The sequence below is a fragment of the Cavia porcellus genome, unplaced genomic scaffold (genome assembly GCF_034190915.1).
Source record: "Cavia porcellus strain 051 isolate PalLab524CR breed Dunkin Hartley unplaced genomic scaffold, mCavPor4.1 scaffold_9, whole genome shotgun sequence".
Lineage (NCBI taxonomy): Eukaryota > Metazoa > Chordata > Mammalia > Rodentia > Caviidae > Cavia > Cavia porcellus.
The window spans coordinates 41,509,870-41,534,288 of record NW_026947492.1 but is presented as its reverse complement, the minus strand read 5'-3'; the positions used below and the strand labels follow the sequence as shown (position 1 = coordinate 41,534,288).

General features: G+C 35.9%; 1 protein-coding gene across 6 annotated transcripts in view; it reads left to right on the top strand.

The window, feature by feature from the left end:
• Window positions 1-24,419, top strand: part of Cep295 (centrosomal protein 295) — a 58,721-nt gene that overhangs the window by 16,230 nt on the left and 18,072 nt on the right. For 3 of the 6 annotated variants that reach the window (XR_010049776.1, XM_013151142.3, XM_063256230.1), the window contains 11 exons: window positions 930-1,070; window positions 3,472-3,655; window positions 3,851-4,015; window positions 6,584-6,805; window positions 8,929-9,021; window positions 9,161-9,264; window positions 11,911-12,048; window positions 12,660-12,757; window positions 12,905-16,316; window positions 17,660-17,801; window positions 17,937-18,080. Coding sequence is in view for 5 of the 6 variants with exons in the window: in XM_013151142.3 (XP_013006596.2) it covers window positions 930-1,070; window positions 3,472-3,655; window positions 3,851-4,015; window positions 6,584-6,805; window positions 8,929-9,021; window positions 9,161-9,264; window positions 11,911-12,048; window positions 12,660-12,757; window positions 12,905-16,316; window positions 17,660-17,801; window positions 17,937-18,080 (4,843 nt within the window). In the remaining variant the exon portion in view is untranslated. Of the gene's footprint in view, window positions 1-929; window positions 1,071-3,471; window positions 3,656-3,850; window positions 4,016-6,583; window positions 6,806-8,928; window positions 9,066-9,160; window positions 9,265-11,910; window positions 12,049-12,659; window positions 12,758-12,904; window positions 16,317-17,659; window positions 17,802-17,936; window positions 18,081-24,419 lie in introns of those variants that run through there. The other 3 variants (XM_063256231.1, XM_063256228.1, XM_013151146.2) reach the window with 3 other exon arrangements.

The window sequence follows — 24,419 nt, the reverse complement described above, 5'->3', positions numbered from 1 at the left end:
TTAATTTATCCTGAAAAGTTACAAAGAATTCCTTAGAAACTTCTCGAAAGCTTTATGGTGTAAATGGAAGAAACGTTTTTAAAGATTAAAGTTATATATGTTAATATACCAAATAATTCTGTGAAAATTATAATTTTTTTAATGTAACCTTTTTTGTTTTATCTTGTTTTATTTAGTTTACATAAAATTTTATTGGCTTACATATATTTTTAATAAACTTGTTTGGCCTGTGTATTCTTTATTAATAATGATTGATCTCTTTACCTATTTATTTTGTTACTTGGGTTTTTAATCTTACATATAAAGTCAGTAGTTTTTATTGTCACTGTGATTTCAATTGGATGTTAGAATTTCAACATGTAAAGTATATAATAACTTTTCACTCTTGGTTACCTTTAAGATGATTATCTATAATTGAGAGTGAATGTTTAAATAATAAGAGTAAATCCAGGTTGTATTACTTACTATTCTTACCAGTGAGATATAATGACTCAGTGAGACACAATAGCATCATCATGAGTTATGCATAAAATCCAGAAAGCCAAAATGTATACTATACTAAACTAGATATTTGGGCTTTAACTCAGGCTGAAATCAAGCAACAGATGTTGGCTAAAAGTCAAAGCACTTGTATAGATTACTTAATACAGCCATAGATGTTTGTGTTTTCTGTGAGGGTGTTTACCACTATGTTTGCATGAGTAAAATCTGATCCAGTTTGAAATGAACAATTTATAATACTTTGCTAATGATTTGATCCTTTTTATAGATACATGCTGTCAGTAATTGTGGGCATTTAAAAATTTAACTCCTTTCTATATAATTACGTCTATAGAAGCAGAAAACATGGTTTTAAAGTTGTTTTGCTCTTTAGGTTTTTTTTCACACTTTAAAAATATTATTCTAAAATGTTACTGATTGACTGCTAGCCAGATGCTCATTTGGCTGCTGAAGAAGAAGCTAAACGATTGGAAGAACTGCAAAAACAGGCAGCACAAGAGAGATTGGAACAGTTTGAAAAGGCACATGTACGGGGTTTCCAAGCCATGAAAAAGATCCATTTGGCACAAGTAAGAATTAAATTCTACCTATACCTACTTAGGCTTACGGATAACTTTGCAGAACTGATTAATGAATGGGCTCAAAGTAGAGGGTGTGAAAAATGTTCTGTATATTATCTGTTCCTATGATTTTACTTATGCCAACTTCCTTTGCCTCTCCTCTTTCAGATTGGATTATAGTGTTCTCATCGTGTATCACTAGTCTTAAACTTTACTAGTAATTATTTTCAAAAGCTTAGTCCAAACATTGTATAGATTAATCACTTCTCATTTAATTGCTATACTTGCAATTTGTGCTCACTTCTTATGTATTTACGGAGCCAAGCATTTACTGGCTTTATAGTGTATTGATGAAAGGTAAAGTCACAATCTTTGCTGTCATGTAGCTTTGAAAAAGTGACTGTTATAGACGTGCAAAATACGTAGTTTTAGCCTTACTTCTGTCATGTTTTGTTCAGTTAGAGTTTTTCTTTCTTTTTTTTTTTTTTTTTTATCGGTACTGGGGATCGAACTCACAACTGCCTGCTTGCAAGGCAGGTTCTTATGCCGCTGAGCTAAATTCCCCAGCCCCATCAGTTAGAGTTTTTTCTTAAACATAGCATAAAAATGATTTATCTTGTTACAAGCCTTGTTTTTCTAAATTTGACTAATACATTTGGATATTTCAAACACTCATTTTAGGAATAGGTTTCTAAGTATATCTGGAAATTAAATGCTTATATTATAAACTTCATTCATAAACCTCAAATAAAGGTATGACCTCTTAATTTTTAACTTTTGCTAACTTGAAGTGAATTATAATTAAAATAAGTGGAATTCCGAATTTATTAGAAATTCTTACATAAGGTTTAAACCTATAGAAAATATACACATGAGAAGCTATCATAAACTGAACAGATTCTTCCATAAATGCAGTAATACTTAGTGGATATGAAAGCATGGACTTCACATCCAGTTTGCCTGGATTTACCTCTGTTTGCTTTTAGGAAAGTTACTTACTTCCAAGTTCTGTTTCATTTTCAGTTTTATCAGTGTTAATGAGTTTAGTAAACTCCTTAGAAATGTATGTGGAATTTCATAAGCTCATAATAAATCTTAGTGGTGTGGTCATTGTTATTTTAAATAGTATAAGTAGAGTAACATACCCAAACTTTCAGTGAGATCGTACACTTAATTCATATAATTCTGTAGTTAATTTGCTAAGATGAGTCTTAAATGAATTTGTTCATAATTTAATTGTTTCAGAGCATGGCCCAAAAAAATTCATCTGCCAAAGGCAGACTATTTAAGGCTTTGCAAAAGAATAAGTAATGTGTTTATCACTTGGCCAGGCTCTTTCTGACTTACTGTAAACTTAGTGTTTCTTATCTAAGAATCAAAAGCCACCTAATCTGTCTGCTAGTAGATCTCCTTTTCACTGTCTGAACCTTTATGTACAGACCTTGTTACCATTTGAGACTGTGTTTTCTGCTGGGTCTGTTTTAACTAACATTTAGCCTCCATCTGCCTCTTCAACTTTGTCTTCTTTTCTTTACTCACCATTGTTCTCCGTGTCCTGCTCTTTTTGAATTCTTTATGCCTTCATCACCACACTGTTGTGCTCCATTTATTTATTTATTTATTTTTGTACTGTTCCTTCACCCACTTTTATCTATTTAAATCTTCATTCCAAGGACTGAATGGTCTCTTTCTCTTTAACCTCTACCATCAAAATTCAGTTACATAACCTCATTAAACCTGCTTACATTTTCATATTAGCTATGTTGTAAGCTTAAAGGGGTACAAACATATCCCACCTTCCACTCCTGACTTTTTTTTTTCCTCTGGTAGTGCTGGTGATTAAACATAGGTGTTCCCTACATGGGAACTGCATTAGCACTGTAGATCCACTTCAGTTCTGGGAATTGTAGAGTAAGGAGTAGGCAGGTGTAGTGGTGCACGCCTATAATCCCAGAGCTCAGGAGACTGAGTCTGGAGGAATGCCATGAGTTCAAAGAGAGCTTGAGTTCAATTGTGAGTTCAGCACCAGCCTGAACTGCATAACGAGATCCTGTCTCAAAGAGAAAAAAAAAAGTGTAGAGTAACAAAAAATATCATCTGTTGAATCATAGGCATTGTGGTTCTTAGTAGTGATCTAAAACGTGTATATGGAAAACTGGATCACAGTACATTTGGGAGCTATGGCAACGTAAATTGAAAGTACCCCTTACACCCACATACACACCATAACTTGAAGTATCTGGCATTCAGCAAATGTTTGTTGAATGCATAAATTAATTAATGTAATTTGTCTTATTGCAGAACACATGATGGAGGAGAGGGAATCCTAGGCACTGTTGCTCATGGTATCCCCACATTAATGTTAGTATCTGGTTTGACTCAGTTCTCATTAATCTCTTTATTCTTGAAGACTCAAGAGAAACTAATGAAAGAACTTAAACAGCTGCAACAAGAAGACCTGGCACGTAGAAAACAGACTGTAGCACAAATGCCACCACAAGTAGTTGAACTTCCATACAAACGCAATGAAATGAAAGAAGAATGGCAGAGAGAGCTGGAATTCGCATTTGAAGATATGTACAATGCAGACAGGAGTAAGATATTTTCAGTAGTGCTTTTAAATGTTTTGGTGGGAAAATGTAAAAACAGTTTTTGTTTTGAAATGAGTTTTCAATTTGAAAGAGGCCCTTATAATTTAGATTTGGGAACTATGATGGCCTTTAGCATTTTTGTGATTATATTGTTTTTAATCACTGGAATGGAAATGTGTCTCTTATTTCTTTATTAAGAGGTGAAAGGAGACCTGGTCTTGCATCTTGAACCAGAACCTTTGCCCAGTGTGACTGATCAGATCCAAGATGAAGAATTAGACCTTTCAGTGGACCAAGAAAACATAGGTGAAGCAGAGGACCTTCCATTGACAGAAGCTGACATACGTTCTAGTGAAACAGACGGTAAAATCCCCTTTTAACTGAATATTACAGTATTTCACAGACAAAAATATTATTCATTAACAGGAAAATTAGGTCTAATTTAAGTGTAAAACAATAACTGATATAAGAGTGGTGGCAGGAGGAAACAATGTTTTCGCATTTCCATCCTTATAGATTCATTTCATAAACAGAAGAGGGAAGTTCCATAGTGTGGAGATTTTTAGGTTAAGTTAAATGTTCAATTCTGAATTCACGTGAAGGGTTAACATTTGTTTTTAGACTTCATCAGAAGTCCAGTTTTGTTCCCTTACTAGTACGTATTTCATTTATCACAGTGAATAGTACAGACTTTGATGTCCTGCCTTCACCTCTGTCTCTAACATCCTGAATTTTTTCTCTTTGGTGTCCCACAGACATTTAAAACTCAGTATCCAGCAATAAAATTTTCATTATCTCTTGTAAAACCTACTTTTCCTTCTTTATCTTGGTGATGGTACCATACTCAGCCCAAATCTGTAGGATTCAATTTACCCTTAATATTTCTCTCTCTTTTATTGTCCACTCCTCTTCATTGAATTGACCTGTTTTCCTTAAAGTATCTCTGAATTTTGCCTTTTTTTTTTTTTTTTCCTGGTTCCAGGAATCAAAGAGCTTTGCCTTTTTAAATAAAACACTCAGCCTGTCTTAAAATCTGAATCTTTTAATGTAGAAGCAATCAATTCTTCAGGGTTCCACCTTTATGTAGGTCTCCTATTTGATTCCTTTGTCGAGGCGCAAGGCCTTATTTTACCTTCTCCTATGCCCACATTGCTATTTAAACAAGTATATGGTAGAGTGTTTTGACTTTCACTTAAATTTGATAAAAAATGGTCTTAGTACTGCTTGTCTTTTTCCCAAGGTTCCCACCTAAACTTCATTTTTGGCTCTTTCAAAATGTTTTTTCTTGCCATATCAGCAATGTGTTAAAAAGATGTTTTTACCATTTCTTCGAGCTTTTTTAGTCATTTTAGTGAAGGAGAGAGAATATTATTCAGATATCTGATTTGTCAGAATTAGAAGTGTGGCCTTGCCTAAAGAGGAGATATTTTTCAGCCTTTGCTGATCCCTTTTAGACTTACTGGATTGGTATTGCCGAGTCTTGATTTTTTTTTTTTCCATAAAAACCTAGGAAACTGGGCATTATGGCACATTCCTGTAACCCTAAGAATGCCAAAGGCTGAGGCAGAAAGTTTACTTGGTGTCAGGAAGTCAGGGCAAACCTGAACAGCATAGTGAGACCCCATCTCTTTTAAAAAAGAAGGGGAAAAAAAGACAACTAAGAATTCCATTGTTTATTTAGTCATTATTTTAAAATATTACTGCTTAATGCTTCTTAAAAATGAGTGGGTTAGCCAGGTGTAGCATTGCATACCTGTAACCCCAGCAGTCTAGGAGGCTAAGGCAGGAAAATGACAAGTTTAAGTCTAGTCCGGACAACTTAGCAAGGCCTTGTGTCAAAACATTTTTAGAAAGGGGCTGGGGATGTAGTTCAGTGCACAGGTCCTGGGCTCAGTCCCGAGAACCACATACACACACACACATAAAAAGTTTATGATTCTGTGTATATGTAAGTTAAAAACAAATCAAGTAGACAAAATGAGCTGTGGTTTTAAAGAGTAGTGGTTATCTTTAGAGTATATTGATTGAAAAGGGCTATGAAAAGCCTAGTTGTGGAAATGTCCCACATAATGATCTAGATGCAGTTGCAAAGATGTACCTGTAAAATTCATTAAGTCATAGCTTTAGATTTTGTGTACTTTATTATCTGTAAGTTATAACTAACCCAGTATTTGTAAAAACGCAGTCACAAAAACAAACATTTTGGTAGTTTTCAATATCTCCTGTAGATACTGTTAGGTTTTATTTCTTGATTAAGCCAAAGACCTTCATGCTTGCATTTTGTTTCTATAGAGAATTAGTTTTAAATTTTAGCATTTGACATCAACCAGTATGGAAGAATATTTTAATCAATATTTCATTTTTGCTTTTTTGATAGTTGAAAAGATTCTTACGAAGATAGGTGGGAGAAATTTTCTCAGATAATACCAGGAATGATTTCAGAGAAGTTGATTTGCTTTTAGATTTTAAAGTAAAGTTTTCTTCTGTGGCCTGCTAAGAAGTACAGAGCTGTATTTGGAACCATTCCCTAGCAAACAGTATAGAACCTTACAGTTTGTATTCCCAGTATTAACCTTACCCAGAAGTTAATTAGGAGGTATGCCATCTGCCATCATGTAGCAAGCAGTCCTCTTGGTAAGTTTTTAAGCTTGTGATTTCTGTTACTGCATATTTTTGGAAAATAATTGAATTTTGGCATCTTTATATGTAAATTTAGGTTAAAAATATTATTCCTGATGATACATATATGAACAGAATCAAAAAGCATTGTATCTATTGCTAAATGGTAAGTATTGTCAAAAATAAAGTTGTTCTTTTTGTTTTAATCAAGTGATTGGTATAGAGATACAACAAGTATAGAGATACAACAGTTTGCGTGGCATGAAATAAGTACGGAGTAAGAGAGTTTTTGTTTTTCTTTTTTCCTCTTAGATTCCTTGGCAATAAAGACCCAAGAGCTCCCTTCAAAAGTTCTTTTTAAAAAATTACTAAATAAGATTCGAAATCAAAAATCTCTCTGGACGATTAAATCCATGTCTGAAGATGAAAGTGAAATGATTACAAACGTTAGTGAAGCTGAGAGTAAAGTACCAACAGTTGAATCTGGAACAATTGCCAGTGAGGAAAGAACGCTATCCACAGAACAAGAACATGGTAATTCTCCCCACTAGTCCTGTTGTATAGTGTATAAACCTTTGTAACTTTAAAACTATGCTCATTTTTTGAAAAATCAAAGAATAAAGATTTAAAAGCATAGTCCTGTTACTTAAAGGCAACAGAAATTGAAAATCTTGATCTCCTTGTTGCCTACTTTCATTGTGATATTATTAATCATTTATGTATATAAATTCCAGTGTAATTGAAATTACAAAATTAACCAGTGCCCTGTTACTGGAATTTTAGGCTGTTTCTTTTGTTCATTTGTTTCTTTGTTCTAGGTATTTTTGGTGAAGTCTTTGCCCACGTCTTTATTTCCTTAGGAAAAACTTTGAAGAATTTCTGAATAAAAGATTAGAACCTGTTCATGGCTCATACTAGCTGTAGTTTCTGTTTCTTCTACATTCCCACCCATGATTAGGTTTCTTTGTTAATTTTAAAGAATATCTTTGGTTATAAGTAGGCAATTAAATATATTACTAGAATTTACAAAAATCATGCCAACAATATTTCCTTCAATTATATTTGAGCAAATGAGAATTATAAAGATGTAACTCTTCTTTGATTTGTTTCTTGATTTTGTATTTTAGACTCCATTAAAGATGTGTTTGTGGGCCGGGGATTTAGCTCAGGGGCATAAGCGACTGCCTTGCAAATGCGTGGTCTTAAGTTCAATCCCTGATACCAAAAAAAAAAAATGTGTTTGTGATTGTGTGAAAATGTTGTGCTAGCAGACTGTTGAGAGAAGTGGTTTATGGTCTGTATTTGATGTACAACAGGAAGCCTTGAAATAAAACACTTCATTTGGTCTTTTAATCCTTCTTCATGGTTTCCTTCTCTGGTTATCCATTTTTCTACAAACAGTAGCTGTTGTCTCCAGAACTCATTCCTCAATTCATTTCTTTGCTTTAAAACTCCTTAATTTCTAATGTCATACTTTATGTCACTATCTGTATACCGGTGTCTTCCAAAGTGTGTTTCTAGGCCTGTCTCCTCCCATTTGAATTCAACTCATATACTTAACTATTTATTTGCCATCTTCCCTTGTATATCTACTAACATTTCTCCCCCAAACCCTTTTGCTTATTTGAGACAGGGTCTTACCATGAGCATCTCAAATTTAAGATTCCCCTACTTTAGCCTCCTGAGTGTTTAGATTATAATCCCAGTTTATACCATTATGCCAAGATTTAATAACAACTTAAATTTATCCAAAACTGAGTTCCTGATATCCCCTCATAACCCATTTTCTTACAATCTTTCACAATTTAAAAACTGGGGATATTTTAATTCCTTTCATCAAACCAAAAAGTTTGTAGTCATTGCAATTAGATTGCAAATCCAATTGGTCCTATCTTTCAAATGTACATATAGCCCAACCGTTTCTCACCACTTGCCACCCCATTTTAAGCCACATTTTTTTATAGTACAAATTCCTTTTTTGTGTGTATGGTATAGGATAGAACTCAGGGCACTGTAGTGCTGAGCCACTTCCCAAGCCCTTTTTATTTTTATTTTGAGACAGATCTCACTAAGTTCCCCAGGCTAGCCTGAATTTGGAATTGTCTTGTCTTACTCTGATGAGGATGTGGCCACTGTGCTGGTTCTACTATAAATTCTTATAGTGATCTTTGTCTTCAGCTTTCGTTTCTCCCTCCTAAAGTCTGTTCACTGAGTGATCCTGTGAAAACACAATGCAGCTTATTCCATTCTTCTCGATGACGTCCTCTAATAACCTCCAGTCTCACTCAGGAAAGAATCAAAGTGATTACAGTGGCATCACAGCTTTGTATGGCCTACACACACGCATATACCACTGCTATCCTTATCATCCTTCTGACTCCATTTTCTGCCACACTTTCTACCCCAACTGCTGTTCTGCAGATGCTGGCTTTATTTCTCAAACAGACCAGGCATGTGGTTCATGTGGAGTTTGTGAGTTCAATCCCCAGGATGACAAAATTAAACAAGGAGAAGGGGAAGGTAACTGGATTTTAACTAAGATATTTAGGTAGATCAAGACTAAATGGTAATTGGAATGCAAATTTTTTTTTGTTATTTTGCTTCCTGTAAGCTTAATAATAATAGGATTATAATGACAATGGTGTTATCTGTTACAGTTATGGAAAGTGATTTACTGACAATTGAGTCTGGACCACTTACAAGTGAAGATAAGCCACTTTCATGCCACACAGACTCTGGAAAGGAACAAGGTGCTTCTTTTTATCACATCTTAAGACTCTACATCTTTTTCCTAGTAAGCTTATATGTAATAAATGAGTGGAAGGGCATCATAGTGGGCTCAAATTCCTGAATTATTGGAACTAATTTTTGTTTTGGGGATTCTCATAGAAATAAATGAGACTCCACCTGTCACAGCTGTAGCTCAGAGTTCATTTTTACTTCACCCTCAAGAGGAAGCAGTCAGAGTTAGAATGTCAGCAAAGCAGAAACAGGTAATATGAAATTTTATTTTTAAAGCTCTCTTTTTTCTCCTAAGTAGTGAAATTTTGTTTGACTTGTGTAATTTGATTCACCACCTGACTTTTTGATATCATGTTTCCTACTTTGTCTTATATAAACATTCCCCTGATAAAATACAACTTATTCTTTGTACTTCTCATTTGGCCCTTACTGTACCTGCTTTGTATAAGCTTTTCAAAGGCAGACGCTATCTTTAGAAAATTTAGTTTGGGCAGGGGATGTAGCTTGGTGGTAGAGCACTCACTGACCATGTGAAGGCTATGGATTCAATCCTTAGTACCTGCCAAAAAACAAGACAGGCACAATCATTGTAGCATCTGCTACAGTGCCTAATATATTTGGACATTGAAATGGGCTTTGTAAGCCCCAAAGACCTTTGGAAAATAGTTTTTTAATGGGAAAAATTTTTAATTAAGCTTTCTTTACTGTAATTTTGATGGTTTTTTTTTTTTTTGCACCGGGAATTGAACTCATGACCTAGCGCTTGCCAGGCAAGCGCTTATGCCACTGAGCTAAATCCCCAGCTGCACTTTACTGTAATTTTATTGTTTAGTGCATGTTTGTAGTACAGAATAATGATGTTTGGTGTGTATGAGTAACATCTTGATCCTGTTTTGTTTTGTTTTAAAGACAGGGTCTTGAGCCGGGGATTTAGCTCAGTGGCATAAGCACCTGCCTGGCAGTGCGAGGTCATAAGTTTGATTCCTGGTACTGGGAAAAAAAAAAAAAAAAAGACAGTCTTCCTCTGTACTTCAGGCTGACCCTGATCTCACTATGTAGCCCAGGCTGGCCTTGAATTCACGGTAGTCCTCCTGCCTCAGCCTCTCAAGGGCTGGGATTGTAGGCATGTACCACCATGCCCTACTTCTTGATTATTTTACCTTCCCTTTCCTCCCTCCCATGATTCCCATCCCTGTCTCCAAGAGTCTACTTTCTAGTTTAGGTTTCCCATATAGGAATAAATATCTAACTTTCTGAGTCTTGACTTCTTTGGTTTAGCATCAGGGTTTTAAGTTTTATCCATGCAAATTATGTAGTTTTATTCTTTATATGGCTAAATTATATTCCATTGTGTGCATACACCACATTTTCTTTACCCATTTTATCCTTTGATAGGGATCTAGGCTATTTCCAGGTCTTACCTATTGTGAATTGCACTTTTATAAATATGGGTTTAGATGTATCATGATGACTTAAACTCTCGAGAATATACTTCAGGAGACATAAATGGATCAAATGGAATTTCTATTTTTAGTTTTTTGAGGAATCTCCATACTGATTTTCATAATAGTTACAATACCTTACATTACCACTGACAAGGTAGGAAGGTTCTGCTTTCCCCACATCTTTGCCAGCATTCTTTTGTGTGTTTGTGTTCCTAATGATAGCCAGCTAATCAGGGTTACATGGAATCTCAGAGTTGTTTAGATTTGCATTTCTGTAATGGCTAAAAATGTTGAACAATTTTAATATATTCACTTGCTCTTTTTACTTCCTTTTTTGGGCAATGTCTTTTCAATTCATTTATGCCTATAATTCCAGTTACTTGAGAGACTAGGCAGGTAGCTTGTGGGTTTGAGCCCAGCCTGAGCAATGGAGTGAGATGCTGTCTCAAAAGAGAAGGAAAGGGAGGGGCTAGGGATTTAGTTTAGCAGCACAAGCACCTGCCTGGCATGTGCGAGGTTGTGAGTTCGATTTCTGGTACAAAAAAAAAGGAGAGGAGGAAAGGAAAGGAAAAGGAACTTAAAAGGCACTTAAAAAAAAATTCAGTGATACTATGATGAAGGAAAGTAAAGAAAATGACAGACACTCAGTTATAGCCACTATTGTCTGGTGAAGGGTATCAAGTCAGAACTTTTTTTACTTTGAAAAAAAGCTTTGCTGGCTTATCTCTAGTAGAAGTACTCCTCTTTATAAAACTATACATATATTGGGTTTTTTTATTCAGTAAGTTTTTATCTGTGTATCAAAGCCTGTACTAGGTACTATGTTTGGTAGGCAACAACACTAGATAATTACTGTATTGCTGGTCATAATGACACATGACTATAATCCTAGCACTGAGAAGGCTGAGCCAAGAGGATTCCTGGGGGTTCAAGGCCAGCTTGAGCTACATGCTGAGTTCAAAGCCAGCCTAAACTATAGTGAGACCCTGCCTCAAAAAGAAAAAAAATAGATAACTACTGTCTTAGTGAGTATCCCTAAGAAATCAAAGTGTTTTAGAAGGCCTACATTTTTATTTCTTTAGTCATGCATACTGAGAACAATGGAAAATTAAAAATATAAACATAGAATTTGGCTGCATACCATTTGCTACTTCTCTGGGAGTGGTTCTTCAGTGGTACTCAGGATTTCCTTATGCTTTCAGAAGATAGAAATAGTAATGTGTTTGTTCCTTCCTCTCTTACTCTGTTGCCTTGCCTTGGTCTCCCTTTTCTCTCTTTTCCTCCTTTGCCATGTCTTTTATCTTCCCCCTGGCATTGCCAGTAACACAGATGAACACCTTTATGGATAAGTCATGGATAGGCTATATTCTTTGCTGTAAAACCTATTGCTTTTTCATGTTTTGTGTTTTGTGAGTTTGTTATTAACAGATTGATAGTATTTTTATTACCTAGATAATGGAACTAGAAGAGCAAAAGCAAAAGCAGTTGGAATTACTTGAACAAATTGAACAACAGAAATTAAGATTAGAAACTGACTGCTTCAGGGCTCAGCTGGAAGAAGAAAAAAGAAAAAAACCTCAACCAACTGGGGTAGGATGCATGAAATGTCTACATAAATCATTGGAGCACAAGAAAATATTAGCACTCACAGAATTTAGAAAAATAAAATGTCTCTAATCTTTCTTTGCTTACTGAATAATGTATATATAATAACAAGTTTCTGTCAGCCTAATGGCTTTTTGCTTTGAGTGTCCATAGAGTGCAGTATAAATGTGCTATCAGTAAAATTATGACTGTAATGTATATGTGATATGTAGTGATGTATGTCTGTAATCCTAGCCCTCTTGAAGGCTGAGGCATGAGAACTACATGTTTTCGAGCCTAGCCCTGATAGCTTTATGATTTAGTGAAACCTTATCTTAAAGTTTTTCAAGAAAGCACTGGGGATATAGCTTAGTGTGAAGGCCCTGAGTTCTGTCCCCAGTAAAAATAAGTAAGTAAATAAAGCTATATAGTAATTTACAATTGTGGTCTATGACCATACCACCCTGAATGCACCCAATCTCATCTGATCTTGGAAGCTAAGCAGAGTCATGCCTGATTAGTACTTGGATAGAAGAAATATCCAATTATGGAAGTTAAGTTTACCTTATTATTTGTTCTGAATTTGCCTTTTAATTAACAGTTTTGTCTTTTATCAGGTTGGCACTGCTCCAGTACCATTCCCTGTATTTTCTGATGAAGATAGTCGTAGGCAGATAATTCGTAACTACCAACAGCAGCTTTTACAACAAAACAGGTATTGGCTAGGGTATAATTTCCATATTACAGTGTAGATATGTCTTTTGTCTTTAATGAAGATCTAACTTGAATATGGATTTCTAAGTTTAATGTGTAAAAACTTTGGTGCATTTGTTTCATTTGTTATTGTGTTTGTTCTTGGTAGGTTACACAAGCAATCTGTTGATACAGCCAGAAGACGATTACTTGAATATCAGATTTTGTTAAAAGGAAGGTTCCCATCAACATCAGCTACATCATTGATATCTGATTCCATTATAACCGTACCACCACAGAAATCTGAAAAATCCACTGCTATATCACAACCTTGGGATCAAAGTCAGAGATTCAAGTCGAGTCTTAACAAACATCAACCCATTCAGATCTCGAAATTAGAGCAAGACTATATTCATGTACCAAGACAAAGTCAGTTTGCACAGATAAAAGAAACATCAAGCACTTCAGATTTTTTAGCCAAGCAATCTTTGGAGTCACAAGATCACCTAAGGCAATTCTCTCAGATTGAAACACAAAAGGGAGACTACAAACTAATCCCTAAAGGTTTACATGTGTTTTCAAGTACTTTATCACATGATAGACAGCCACTGTTACAGGACACTGGAAAAATATCTGAAACATTGAGGCCAACAGCATCTCAATCTGTAGATTCCCCCCAAATAGTGGTAGACAGTGAAAATATTTTTTTGAAACTAACTGAACCTTCATTTCTACCACTGGTACCTGAGCATTCTTTTACTATTCTCCCTAGTAAAGTAGAATCTAGAAGAGTTCAAGAACCCTTTTCAACCGTGAATAAAAGTGCAGTTTCTGTAAGCCATTCTGTAATCCCCAGCCAAATATGTGATCAACCTGTTCCATCCTCAGCCACTGTCACAACCCAGCAAAATAATTTGAAGGTTCTTCAGGAGCAGTTAGAACTACAGAAGGAAGTTCTTCAGGCAAGACAGGAGGCTCAGGAACAATTGCTTTTGCACAAACAGAAAGATTTGGAAGAGCAGACTGGTCTTTCTGTATTCTTCCCTATGGCTGTGCCAGATTCCTTTGCTTCACTGCCTTCTGCTATAACTGAATCTGGGAGAATCCAGGAACCTTTTCCAAACAAGAATGCTCCTTCACTTTTCTCAGGCCATCCTGTCCTTCCACATCTTCAAGACAGTCTTTTGAGTTTTTCACAGCCTATCTTAGCACAACAAAATAATTTAAAATTTCTCCAACAACCATTAAATATTCAAAGAGATAACCTTCAGGCTAGGCGGGAAGCTCAGGAAGTGTTATTTGTACATAAACAGAGTGAACTGGATGGAAGAGTATGTTCTGAACAGGCTGAGCCCTCTTCTCTGCCATGTCAGGTGGCTAAGCATACATTGGCTTCACTACCTTTTCCTGACAGAAAATCTGAACCAATCCAGAGGCAGCATTTATCTAGGGAAAAGGTGCTTCTTTCAAGTAAGTCTGAAATCCCAAATTCTCAGAATGGGTCATCAGATTTCCTTCAGCAGTTTCTACCTCATGATAATTTGAAGTTACTCCAAGGACAAGTGACTCCAGAGACAAATACTCTTCCAGCTAGATGTGATACACAAGTGGAATTACTTTCACATGGTCAAAGGGATTTGAGGGACAATTTGCCTGGACAGATGAGTTCATCCTTACAAATGGTTATTCAACATTCAGATGCCTCACAAACCTTTGCTACTGTTGAACCCAAAAGAGTTCAGAAACTTAGTTCATTTGAGGAAAATATTATTCCCTGTAGTCATTTGGTAATTCCACCATTTCAAGATAAGTCTCTTAATTTCCCACAGCATAGCCTCCTTCAGCAAGAAAATTTGAAAATACTTCAGGAGCAGTCACACATACAGAGGGTAATACTTGGTGCTAGACGAGAAAACCAGGAATTTGTATGTAAACAAAGTGAATTGGAAAAAAAGATTCCTTCTGAACAGACTGGTACCTCTTCATCTTTACCCCAGATAGTTGAATCTGAAAGATTCAAGGAGTTTGTGTCAGTTCCAAGTGATGTAAATGGTTTCTTTAGGTATTCTAAGATTCCAAGATTGCAGGAAGGGCTTTCACACCATATGCTACCTCCTCAAGATAATTTGGAAGAACACCAAAAATGGTTAGACACAGAAAAAGAGGTCTTTCATCTTAATCAGAAAACCCAAGAAAATGCATCGTCTGAACAAACTGGCTTGGCTTCCTTTGTACCCCAATTAAGACAACTATCATTTACGTCATTACTTTCTGTTGGCTCTAGTACAACCCAGGATCCTCTTTCAACAGAGAGTGATAGTAAAATTCCTTCAAGCCATTTTCAGATCCCACAACTGCAGGATAGACTTTTGAAGATGTCACAACTTATCCAGCCCCAACAAGATAATTTGAAGGCACTTCAAGAAAAGCTAGCTATACAGCGGGAGGCCATAAGTCAATCTAGACAGGAAGCTCAGGAAAAAATACTTTTACTTAAACAGAATGGGTGGAAGGGAAGAGTATCTCCTGAGCAGGTTGGTACTTTCTTACCCTTAGTAGCACAACATTCTTTTGCTTCCTTACCTCCTGAATCTGAGCAAACTCAAGAACTTCCTCCAGCAGGTAAGACAATTTCAGGTCATTCGGAAATACAGAGATTTCCCAATAGGCTGTTGAGTTTATCACATCCTGTTTTACTTCAAGAAGATAATTTGACTGCACTTCAAAAACACATACCTACACAAACAAATTCCTCCCCTTCTATTGAGAAAGCCCAGAAAGAATTAATGTTGCCCGGACCATACAAATCTGAGGAAGAGATACTTTCTGAGAATTTTATCCAACCTCACCATGCTGATTTGAAGTCACTTCAACAGCAATTAGATACACAAAAGAAAGCCATTCGATCTGGACAGGAAGTCCAAGAAGAACTGCTTTTGCAAAGATTAAGTCAGTTGGAACAAAGGGTGTCATCTGAGCAGATTAGCTCCTCTTCACTTTCATCCCAGGTGGTATTGCCTGCTGCCCATTCTGAAACAATTGGGAAGTCTTTCCTAACCAAAAGCAATGATACTGAGACCCCAGGGTCACAGGCTGGGTCTTTGAGTTTTTCACAGCCTTTGCTATCCCAGAAAGATAGCTTGACAGCACATTCTCTTGAGAAGTGTCAGGCAGAACTGCTTTTAAGCAGGCACAGTAAGTTGGGCAAAAGTGAACCTGTTGAGCATTCCATCTCCTCTTCATTTCTGTCCCAGGAAGCAGAGCATTCATTCATTCCATTACCATTTGCAGAAGCTAAATCTAAAAGTATTTGTGAGTTGTATTCATCTGAAAGTGAACATGCTCCTAGCTCAAGTGATTCTATGATCTCATGGTTTCAAGATAGACTTTTAAGCTACTCACACCCTGTTTTAAATCAGCCAGATAACACAGCTTTTCAAAAGCAGTTGGATCAACAAAGGGAAATTCTGGATTATAGCCAAAAAGCCCAAAAAGAATTGCTCATACAGAGAAGAACAGCCCTGCAGCAGCACATCCAGAAACATCACGAAACATTGAAGGATTTCATTAAAGACAGCCAGGTAAAATTTAACCTAGGATACATACGGGTTAAACGATGGAAGTAACACTAATGTGTGTTAGTTACTGAGAATTAGTAGTTTGACTTTAAATGTAATTTTCTTTCACTAACAATTTGTTGTACTGGTCATAATGACACCAACTTCATCACAGCTACTTGGAAGGGTGAGGTAGAAGATACCACAAGGTCAGCTTGAGCAACTTAATGAAACCCTGTGTCAACAAAGCTGGCCTGGTGTGGTGGCATAGGCCTGTAATCCCAGCACATGGAAAGCAAGAGAATCATCAGAAGATTGAGGCCAATCTAGGTTACATAGTTTAAGGCCAGTCTAAAGTACATAGAAAGACCCTGTCCCAAAAAACAAACAAGGCTGGGAACCATACAACTCATGGTATAGTATCCATGGGTGCAATCCCCACCAGTGTTATGGTTTTTTTTTAATTGCCTTACCTGACATGTTGACTATAACATTGATATGTTTGAAGCTCAACTAATTTTAAGTTTACCAAAAAAAAAAAAAAAAATCTTTATTTGAAGTTTTCTTACAATAAACTTTATTATACAGTAAAATTGTAAAACCTAGTCGGCCTGGTGTGGTGGTAGACCTCTATAATCCCAGTATTTGGGAGGCTGAAGTGGGAAATCATGAGTTGGAGACCAGCCTGGACTACATAGTAAAACTGTCTCAAATACAAAAAATAACTGCTTCAGCAGAATTTTTCTAATATAGTAGCATATCTTGTGCTCTTTATTGACATATATACATGAATCAGGATAGTACTCTTTTCCCTTAAGTGACATATTATTGTCTCCTGTTGTAAAGCTGGCATGATTTCTGATAAAGAGCTGGACTTCAGTTTGCATCTGAATTGTTGCAAATACTGATACTCACATTCTCAGTTTCTTCACACGTGAAACAAAAGTGTCCTAAATATGAATGGATTCATTTTATTATAAAAGGTCGCTAAAATGTATTAGTGTAAACAATTCTGCAAATCCTTGGTGTTCAAAAAAAGTTTGAATTGAGTCCAAAGTCAAGTCCTACAGATTTTTCTAGTCATTTGAAGTAAAAGTAACAGAAAAGAAAACAGTGATTTCTTATTGAGAGGCAGAGTGAAGGCTGAGTTTTTAGGTATAGGTTGTACTTTTTCGTGGAGATATCCTTTCAATATTGGAAGCATATGATTTTTTAATTATAATGTGGGTGATGAAACTTTATTTGATTACAGTTGTAATTTAAGAAGGGAAATATATACAATCCCCAATTTGTGTCATCCTCACCCTTAGCTGTCTACCTTTTAAACAAACATGCTTACAGTTCAGAATAATTTTTTTAAAATGCAGAAGGTGGAACAACTGAGAGAGTGGCTTCCTCTTGTGGAAGACCTAGCAGGAGGCCATCGGGAAAGCTCTAGTCACGCAGATAGGAGCAATGCTGATGATAATCAGCTGCTGGCAGAAGATGTCAGGTCCACCAAACAAAGTGGTAAGATGATTGCATTTTATTGCAATTATTCAGCTGATTCTTTTCTTACTTTCATCTCCTGTAGCTTGCTGGTCAAAGAGTGTTCAGTTTCATTGTAATTTTCATTCAATTTCACTGTTGTCCTTGACTGGATAGGTGAGCCTGTGCTCAAAGAACCAGATAAAAGAGCCTCGAAGCCACCTGTGACAAAAGTTAAATGTGGATTGGATTTAAATCAACATGAACTTAGTGCTATACAAGAAGTAGAATCACCAAAAAGTGGCAGAACTTCTGTGCCAGGTAAACAATTTGATAAAAGGTACATTAGTAGTTTACCCATTTTCTGCATATTTTCAGGATGCTGAAATTTGTTAGACTTAGTCTTTGAGTACTTGTGAAAGGAAAATATTGGCTTGTATAACACTATTTAAAATTGGGGCTGCTGGGTTGGGGGCGCATGCCTGTAATCCCAGTACTGAGGCAACAGGATCACTGCAAGATTAAGGTTAGCCTGAGCTACATAGTGAGTTCAAGGCCACCGTGGACTACATAGCAAGACCCTATCTCAAGAAAACAAAACAAAACAAAAGTGTTATTATTTTCTTGCTACAGGTACATCAGGCCTTTAATGGTTTAGCTTTTTACTTGTAAATTGCCGCTTAATTTTAGCCAGATCTAGAAACTTAAGGAGAAATCTTATTTTTCTCCCAAATACATTTTATTTCAAAGATAAAAAGAAAAAAAAAGTAGGGGAAAAAATACAACAAAACGTGTCAATCAAGAGGCAACAGTGATATGTAAATTGTACATTGTCATCCCCAAATCATCCATCAGAGCATAAGACATCTGCATTCAACTGTCGGAACAATATTAGCACAATCTCTTCAGTGAACTTGAGAAATCAGTAGTATAACTATCTTAACTATTTTTATATACATACACATACACGTTTTTTCTTTCAGCATCTCACACTAATGAAACAATATTACGTCAACACGTGTCTTTATTTCATTAATGAGTGTTTTCAAGTTGCATCCATTTACCTATAAAAGTCTTTAGTTTATCCTTCTTTGTGACTCAGTAGTACTCCATTGTATAAAAATATCACATCTTTTTTTATCTACTTCTCAGTCAGTGGGGATTTAGGTTGTTTCCAAGATTTGGCTATTATAAATTGTGTTGCTATAAACATGGGTGCACATATGTCACTGTGGTATGATGATGGTTCTAATTCTTTTGGAAAGCTACCCAAAAAGGGAGTAACTGGATTGAATGGAATCTTTAGTCCTATTTTTTTGAGGAATCTTCACACTGATTCCACAGTGGTTACACCAGTCTGCATTCCCACCAACACTGGAGGATTCCTTTTTCCCCATAGCCCCTCCAACATTTGTTATTGCTTGATTTCTTGATAATAGCCATTCTTTCTTGAGTGAGGTGGACTCTCAGTGTTATTAATTTGCATCTCTCAAATGACCAGTGATATTGAACATTTATTTGTTGTTTATATTCATCTAAGAAGTGTTTATTCATCTCAGATGCCCATTTTTAGATTGAGTCTTTAAATCTGGCTGGACTGATTATTTTTGAGTACTTATGTTCTCGATACTAATTCTTTGTCTGAGGAACAGCTTGCAGACATTTTCTTCCAAGTTGTGAGTGGTCTCTGCACTCTGTTGGTGGTCTCTATTGCTATGTAAAAGCTTCTTAAGATGAGATCCCATTTGTTGAATTTTTGTGATAGTTCCTGTGCAATGAGAGTTTTGTTCTTCAAGTCTTTGCTTACACCAGTGTCTTCAAGAGTTTTACCTACTGTATTTTCCAGCAGATTTAATGTTTCTGTTTTAAGGTTAAGATCTTTGATCCATTCTGATTTTAGCTTAGTGCATGGTGAAAGACATGGGTCCAGTTTGAATCTTTGACATGTGTAGAGGCAGGTTTTCCAGCATCATTTATTAGAGGCTATCTTTCTTCCAGTGACTGTTTGACATTTTGGTCAAAAATAAGATGGCTTAGTGTGTCTGGAGTTGTTTCTGCATCTTACCTGTTCCATTGATCTTAGGCTCTTTTTTTTTTTTTTTTTTTTGGTGCCAGTACCACACTGCACACTGTCTTTTATCATAGTGGTTTTATAATATAATTTTAAGGCAGGGATTGTGATGCCCTCTGTCTTGTCTTTGTTGCCCAGGAATGCCTTTCTTGTTCTTGGTCTCATCTGATCCCAGATGAACTTTAGGATTATTGGTTTCTCTAATTATGTGAGATATGCTGTTAGAATTTTGATTAGAATTACATTGAATCTGTAAAACAGTTTTGGAAATATGGCCATTTTCATTATATTGGTTCTTCCTACCCAAAAGCATGAAATATCTCTCCATTTTCTAATATCCTCTTTGATTTACTTTTTAAGAATACTATAGTTTTCAATGTAGAGATCTTTTCCATCTTTTGTTAGATTGATTCCTAGATATTACCTTTTTTTTAATGCTATTGTAAAAGATATTGTTACCCTGATTTCTCTCTCAGTGAGTTTGTGATTCTGTACAGGAATGCTATTGATTTTTTTTTTTTTTTGTCTTTTTCCTTTTTTATTGGTATCGGGGATCGAACTCACGACTCCCTGCTTGCAAGGCAGGCGCTTATGCCACTGAGCTAAATCCCCAGCCCCTAGGAATGCTATTGATTTTTTTGAGTCTTGACTTTGCAACCAGCTACATTACTGAATTTGCTTATTAAATCTAGTCTTTTAGTAGAGTTTTGGGGTCCTCAAGTGAAGTATCACGTTATCTGCAAATAACGATAGGTTAACTTCTTCCTCTCGTAGCCTTATTCCTCTTATTTCTCTTGTTTAACTGCTACAGCTAAGGTTTCCAAGACTGTGTTGAATAAAAGTGGAGGCAATGAACATCTTGCCTTGCTCCTAATTTTAAAGTGAAAGTTTTCAGTTTTTGTCCATTTAGTATAATGTTCATTGTTGGTTTGTCATAGATGGCTTTTATCAGATTGAGATAAAGACCATCTATTCCAATTTTTTGTAGGGCTTTTATTATGAATGGGTACTGGGCTTTGTCAAAAGCTTTTTCTGCATCTATTGAGATAATCATATGATTTTTCTCCTTGACTCTGTTAATATGGTATATTATATTTAGGGATTTATGTATGTTGAACCATCCCTGCATCCTTGAGATGAATCCCTCTTGATCGTAGTGTATAGTGTTCTTGATGATATGCTATAGCCTGTTTGCCAGTGTTTTATTGAGGATTTTTGCATTAGTGTTCATAAGGGACATTGGCCTATAATTTTCGTTCTTAATTGGATCCTTTTCTGGTTTTGTTGTCAAGGTAATGCTTACTTCCATGAATGAATTTGAAAGTATTGCTTCCCTTTCCATTTCATTAAAGAGTTTGAGAAGTAGTGGTGTTAGGTCTAAATTTCTTGTAGAATTCAGCAATGAATCTGGTAGGGCCTTGGCTTTTCTTTGTTGATAGGTTTTTAATTACATCTTTGATTTCATTGATATTGGGCTATTTAGTATTTTTATATCTTCTTGATTCAGTAATTCATATGTATCTAGGAATCTGTCCATTTCTTCTGTATATTCCATCTTGCTAGAATACAAGATTTCAATGTATGTATAGATAATTTTTTAGATTTTTGCAGGCTCTGTTGTGATTTTGCCTTTTTCATTCCTAATTGCCTGGAATCTTTTCTTTCCTTTTTTTGATAAGGTTGGCTAAGGGCTTGTCAATTTCATTTAAGAACCAACTCTTTAATTCATTGATTCTTTGTGTTTATTGTTTGTTTGATTTTGTCTCTAGGGTGTTAATTTCTACCCTGATCTTTAATTTCCTCCCTTGTATGAGATTTTGGGTTAGCCTGTTCTTCCTTTTCTAGAAGCTCAAGGTTCAACATTAAGTTATTTATATGTGCTTACACTATTTTCCTAATATGGGTATTTATTGTATAAATATCTCTCTTAAGACTGCTTTCATTATGTCCCACAAGTGCTGGTATATTGTATTGTCATTATCATTCAACTGTAAAAACTGTCTAATTTCATCTGTGACCCATTGGTTGCTCAGCAGAGTGCTATTTAATTTCCATGTGTTTATGAAGTTCTTGTGGTTTCCTTTGCTATTGATTTCCAGTTTCATTGCACTTTGGTCTGATAGTATGCATGGGATAATTTCAGTTCCTTTACATTTACTTAAGCATGTTCTATGAGCTAGTATATGGTCTGTTTTGGAGACTGTCCCATATGCAGCTGAGAAGAATGTGTATTGTGATGTTGTGGGGTGGAACACTATAGATATCTACCAGGACTATTTGTTCAAAATAATTTAATGATTTAATTATAATATTTCATTATTTTTCTAAATTCTAATATTTTATGATTTTTTTGTGCAATTGATCTGTCTTTTTGTGATATGGGGTATTGAGGTCTCCCAATATTATTGTTTTGATTTATTTGATTTTTTTTTTTTTTTGACGGTAGTAAAATACAACAGAACAAGACAGAACAAAGCCAATTGAGACAGTGTAGTGAAATTGGTACAGAACTTCACAGCGGGTTATGGGGATAACAGCAATAGGTTTCACAGTATATCTCGTTATCATCACAATAGTTGTTCTTTGAATCATGTATAGCAAAATAAAATGAAATACAGAACATTATAGAACTTATCAAACACAATATTGAGTAGAACAGTACCATTAATCAGAATAAAGCAAAACAGTAGTAAAAATATTTGCCTTCAAAAAGATGGTAGAAGGAAATCCCCCTTATTTGCTATATTGCATATGGTCAACCTCCCAAGAGATGCTCAGATCTCTGGTTCCCATTTGCTAAAGGGGGCAGGGGAAGTGGGATGTTTGACTCCACACAGGTAGGCTCACTATTGCTTAACAGGGAGGCAGGCTGATTGCTTGGTATCCCAGCGTCCTAAGTTCCAACATGGTGCAGATCTCAGGAGGCACTGGTGAGCCTGCCACACCACAGCTGCTTACCAGGGAAGTAAGCTGCTTGCTTGGTTTCCCAGTGTCCTAAGTTCTCACATGCGCAGATCTCAGGAGACGCTGGTGGTTCTCCTGGGGCGGCTGCAGCCTGCCACACCATAGCCGCTTACCAAAGAGGCAAGCTGCTTGCTTGGTTTCCCAGCATCCAAAGTTCCAACATGGCACTGATCTCAGGAGATGCTGGTGGTTCTCCCCCTGGGGCTGCTGCAGAAGGGCTTATTTGATTTTTGATGTCTGTTAGTAATTGTTTTATATAATTTGATGCACTGATATTTGTTGTATATATATTTATGATTGTTACATCTTTGTATTGGATTGTTCCCTTTTAGAATAATGTAGTAACTTTATTTCTCTAATCAGTCTTGGCTTGAAATTCACTTTGTCTACAATAAGAATGGCTACCCCTACTTTTTTCTGGGTTTCTGTTGCAAGGATTATTGTTTTCCACCCTTTGACTTCAAGGGAAATTCATTTATAATGAAATGTGTTTCTTTTTTTTTTTTTTTTTTTTTTTGTCTTATTTTGTCTTTTTGAGACAGGGTCTCACTACACGTTTCAGGCTGGGCTTTGGTTCACTTTGTAACCAGGTGGGTCTCCAACTTGCAAATGATTCTCCTACCTCAGCCTCCCAAGTGCTGGAATTACCGGTGTGTGCCATCACACCTGACTTAAATGTGTTTCTTATATTCAGCATATTGTTAGATCTTTATCCATTCTTCCAGTGTGTGTCTTTGTCTGGTGAATTGAGACTATTAACATTGATGGTTATTCCTGATATGTATTGACTTATCCTTGTCATGTTATTTTCCTGTTATTGGTTCTCCCTTTTTTGCCCCCTCCTCCTAATTGTTTGCCTTCGCTGGTGGATTGCTTCTGTTTGTGTTCATGGAGCTATAGTCCTTGTTATCTTACCTTATTTCTAGAATGTCCTTCAGAACATTTTGGAGTGCTGGTTTGGTGGTCATAATTTCCTCATGTTCTTTGTCATGGAAGTATCTTATTTCTCCATCAATTTTGAAAAATAGTTTTGTGAAGTGTATCAATCTAGGTTGAAAGTTGTTTTCCTTTAAAACTTGGAATACTTTTTTCCAAGTTCTCCTTGATTTGAGAGTTTGTGCTGAGAAGTCAGCTATGATTCTTAGGAGCTTTCCTTTATAAGTGATTTGTTTCTTTTGCCTAACAGCTTTTAAGACTATTCTTGTGTTGAATTTCTGGAACCTTGACTATGATATGCCTGTCTGTAAATTTTTTTTGATCATTGCTAATTGGAGTCTTATATGCCTGGTTTATCTGAATGTCAAATTGTTTTTTTCTACCAGGAAAGTTTCTGTCAAGTTCTATGTCTGTGGATTTTTTTTAGTGTCATTTGTGGTATCTCCTGCTTGTTCATTGACTCCAATTAATCTTAAGTTTTCCTTCTTTGTCTCATCTAGCCGCTGCCGGATTGATTTCTCATGGTTCTTTACTATTTTTGAGAAATTTTTCTTTTCCTAGTCACTAACTGCAAGCCGTCTTCAATATCTGAAATTCTGTCCTCCCATTGGCCTAATCTGCTTTGAATACTTTCAATGGAGTTTTTTTTTTTTTTTTTTTTGTCTTTTTCATTTTTACCGGTACCAGGG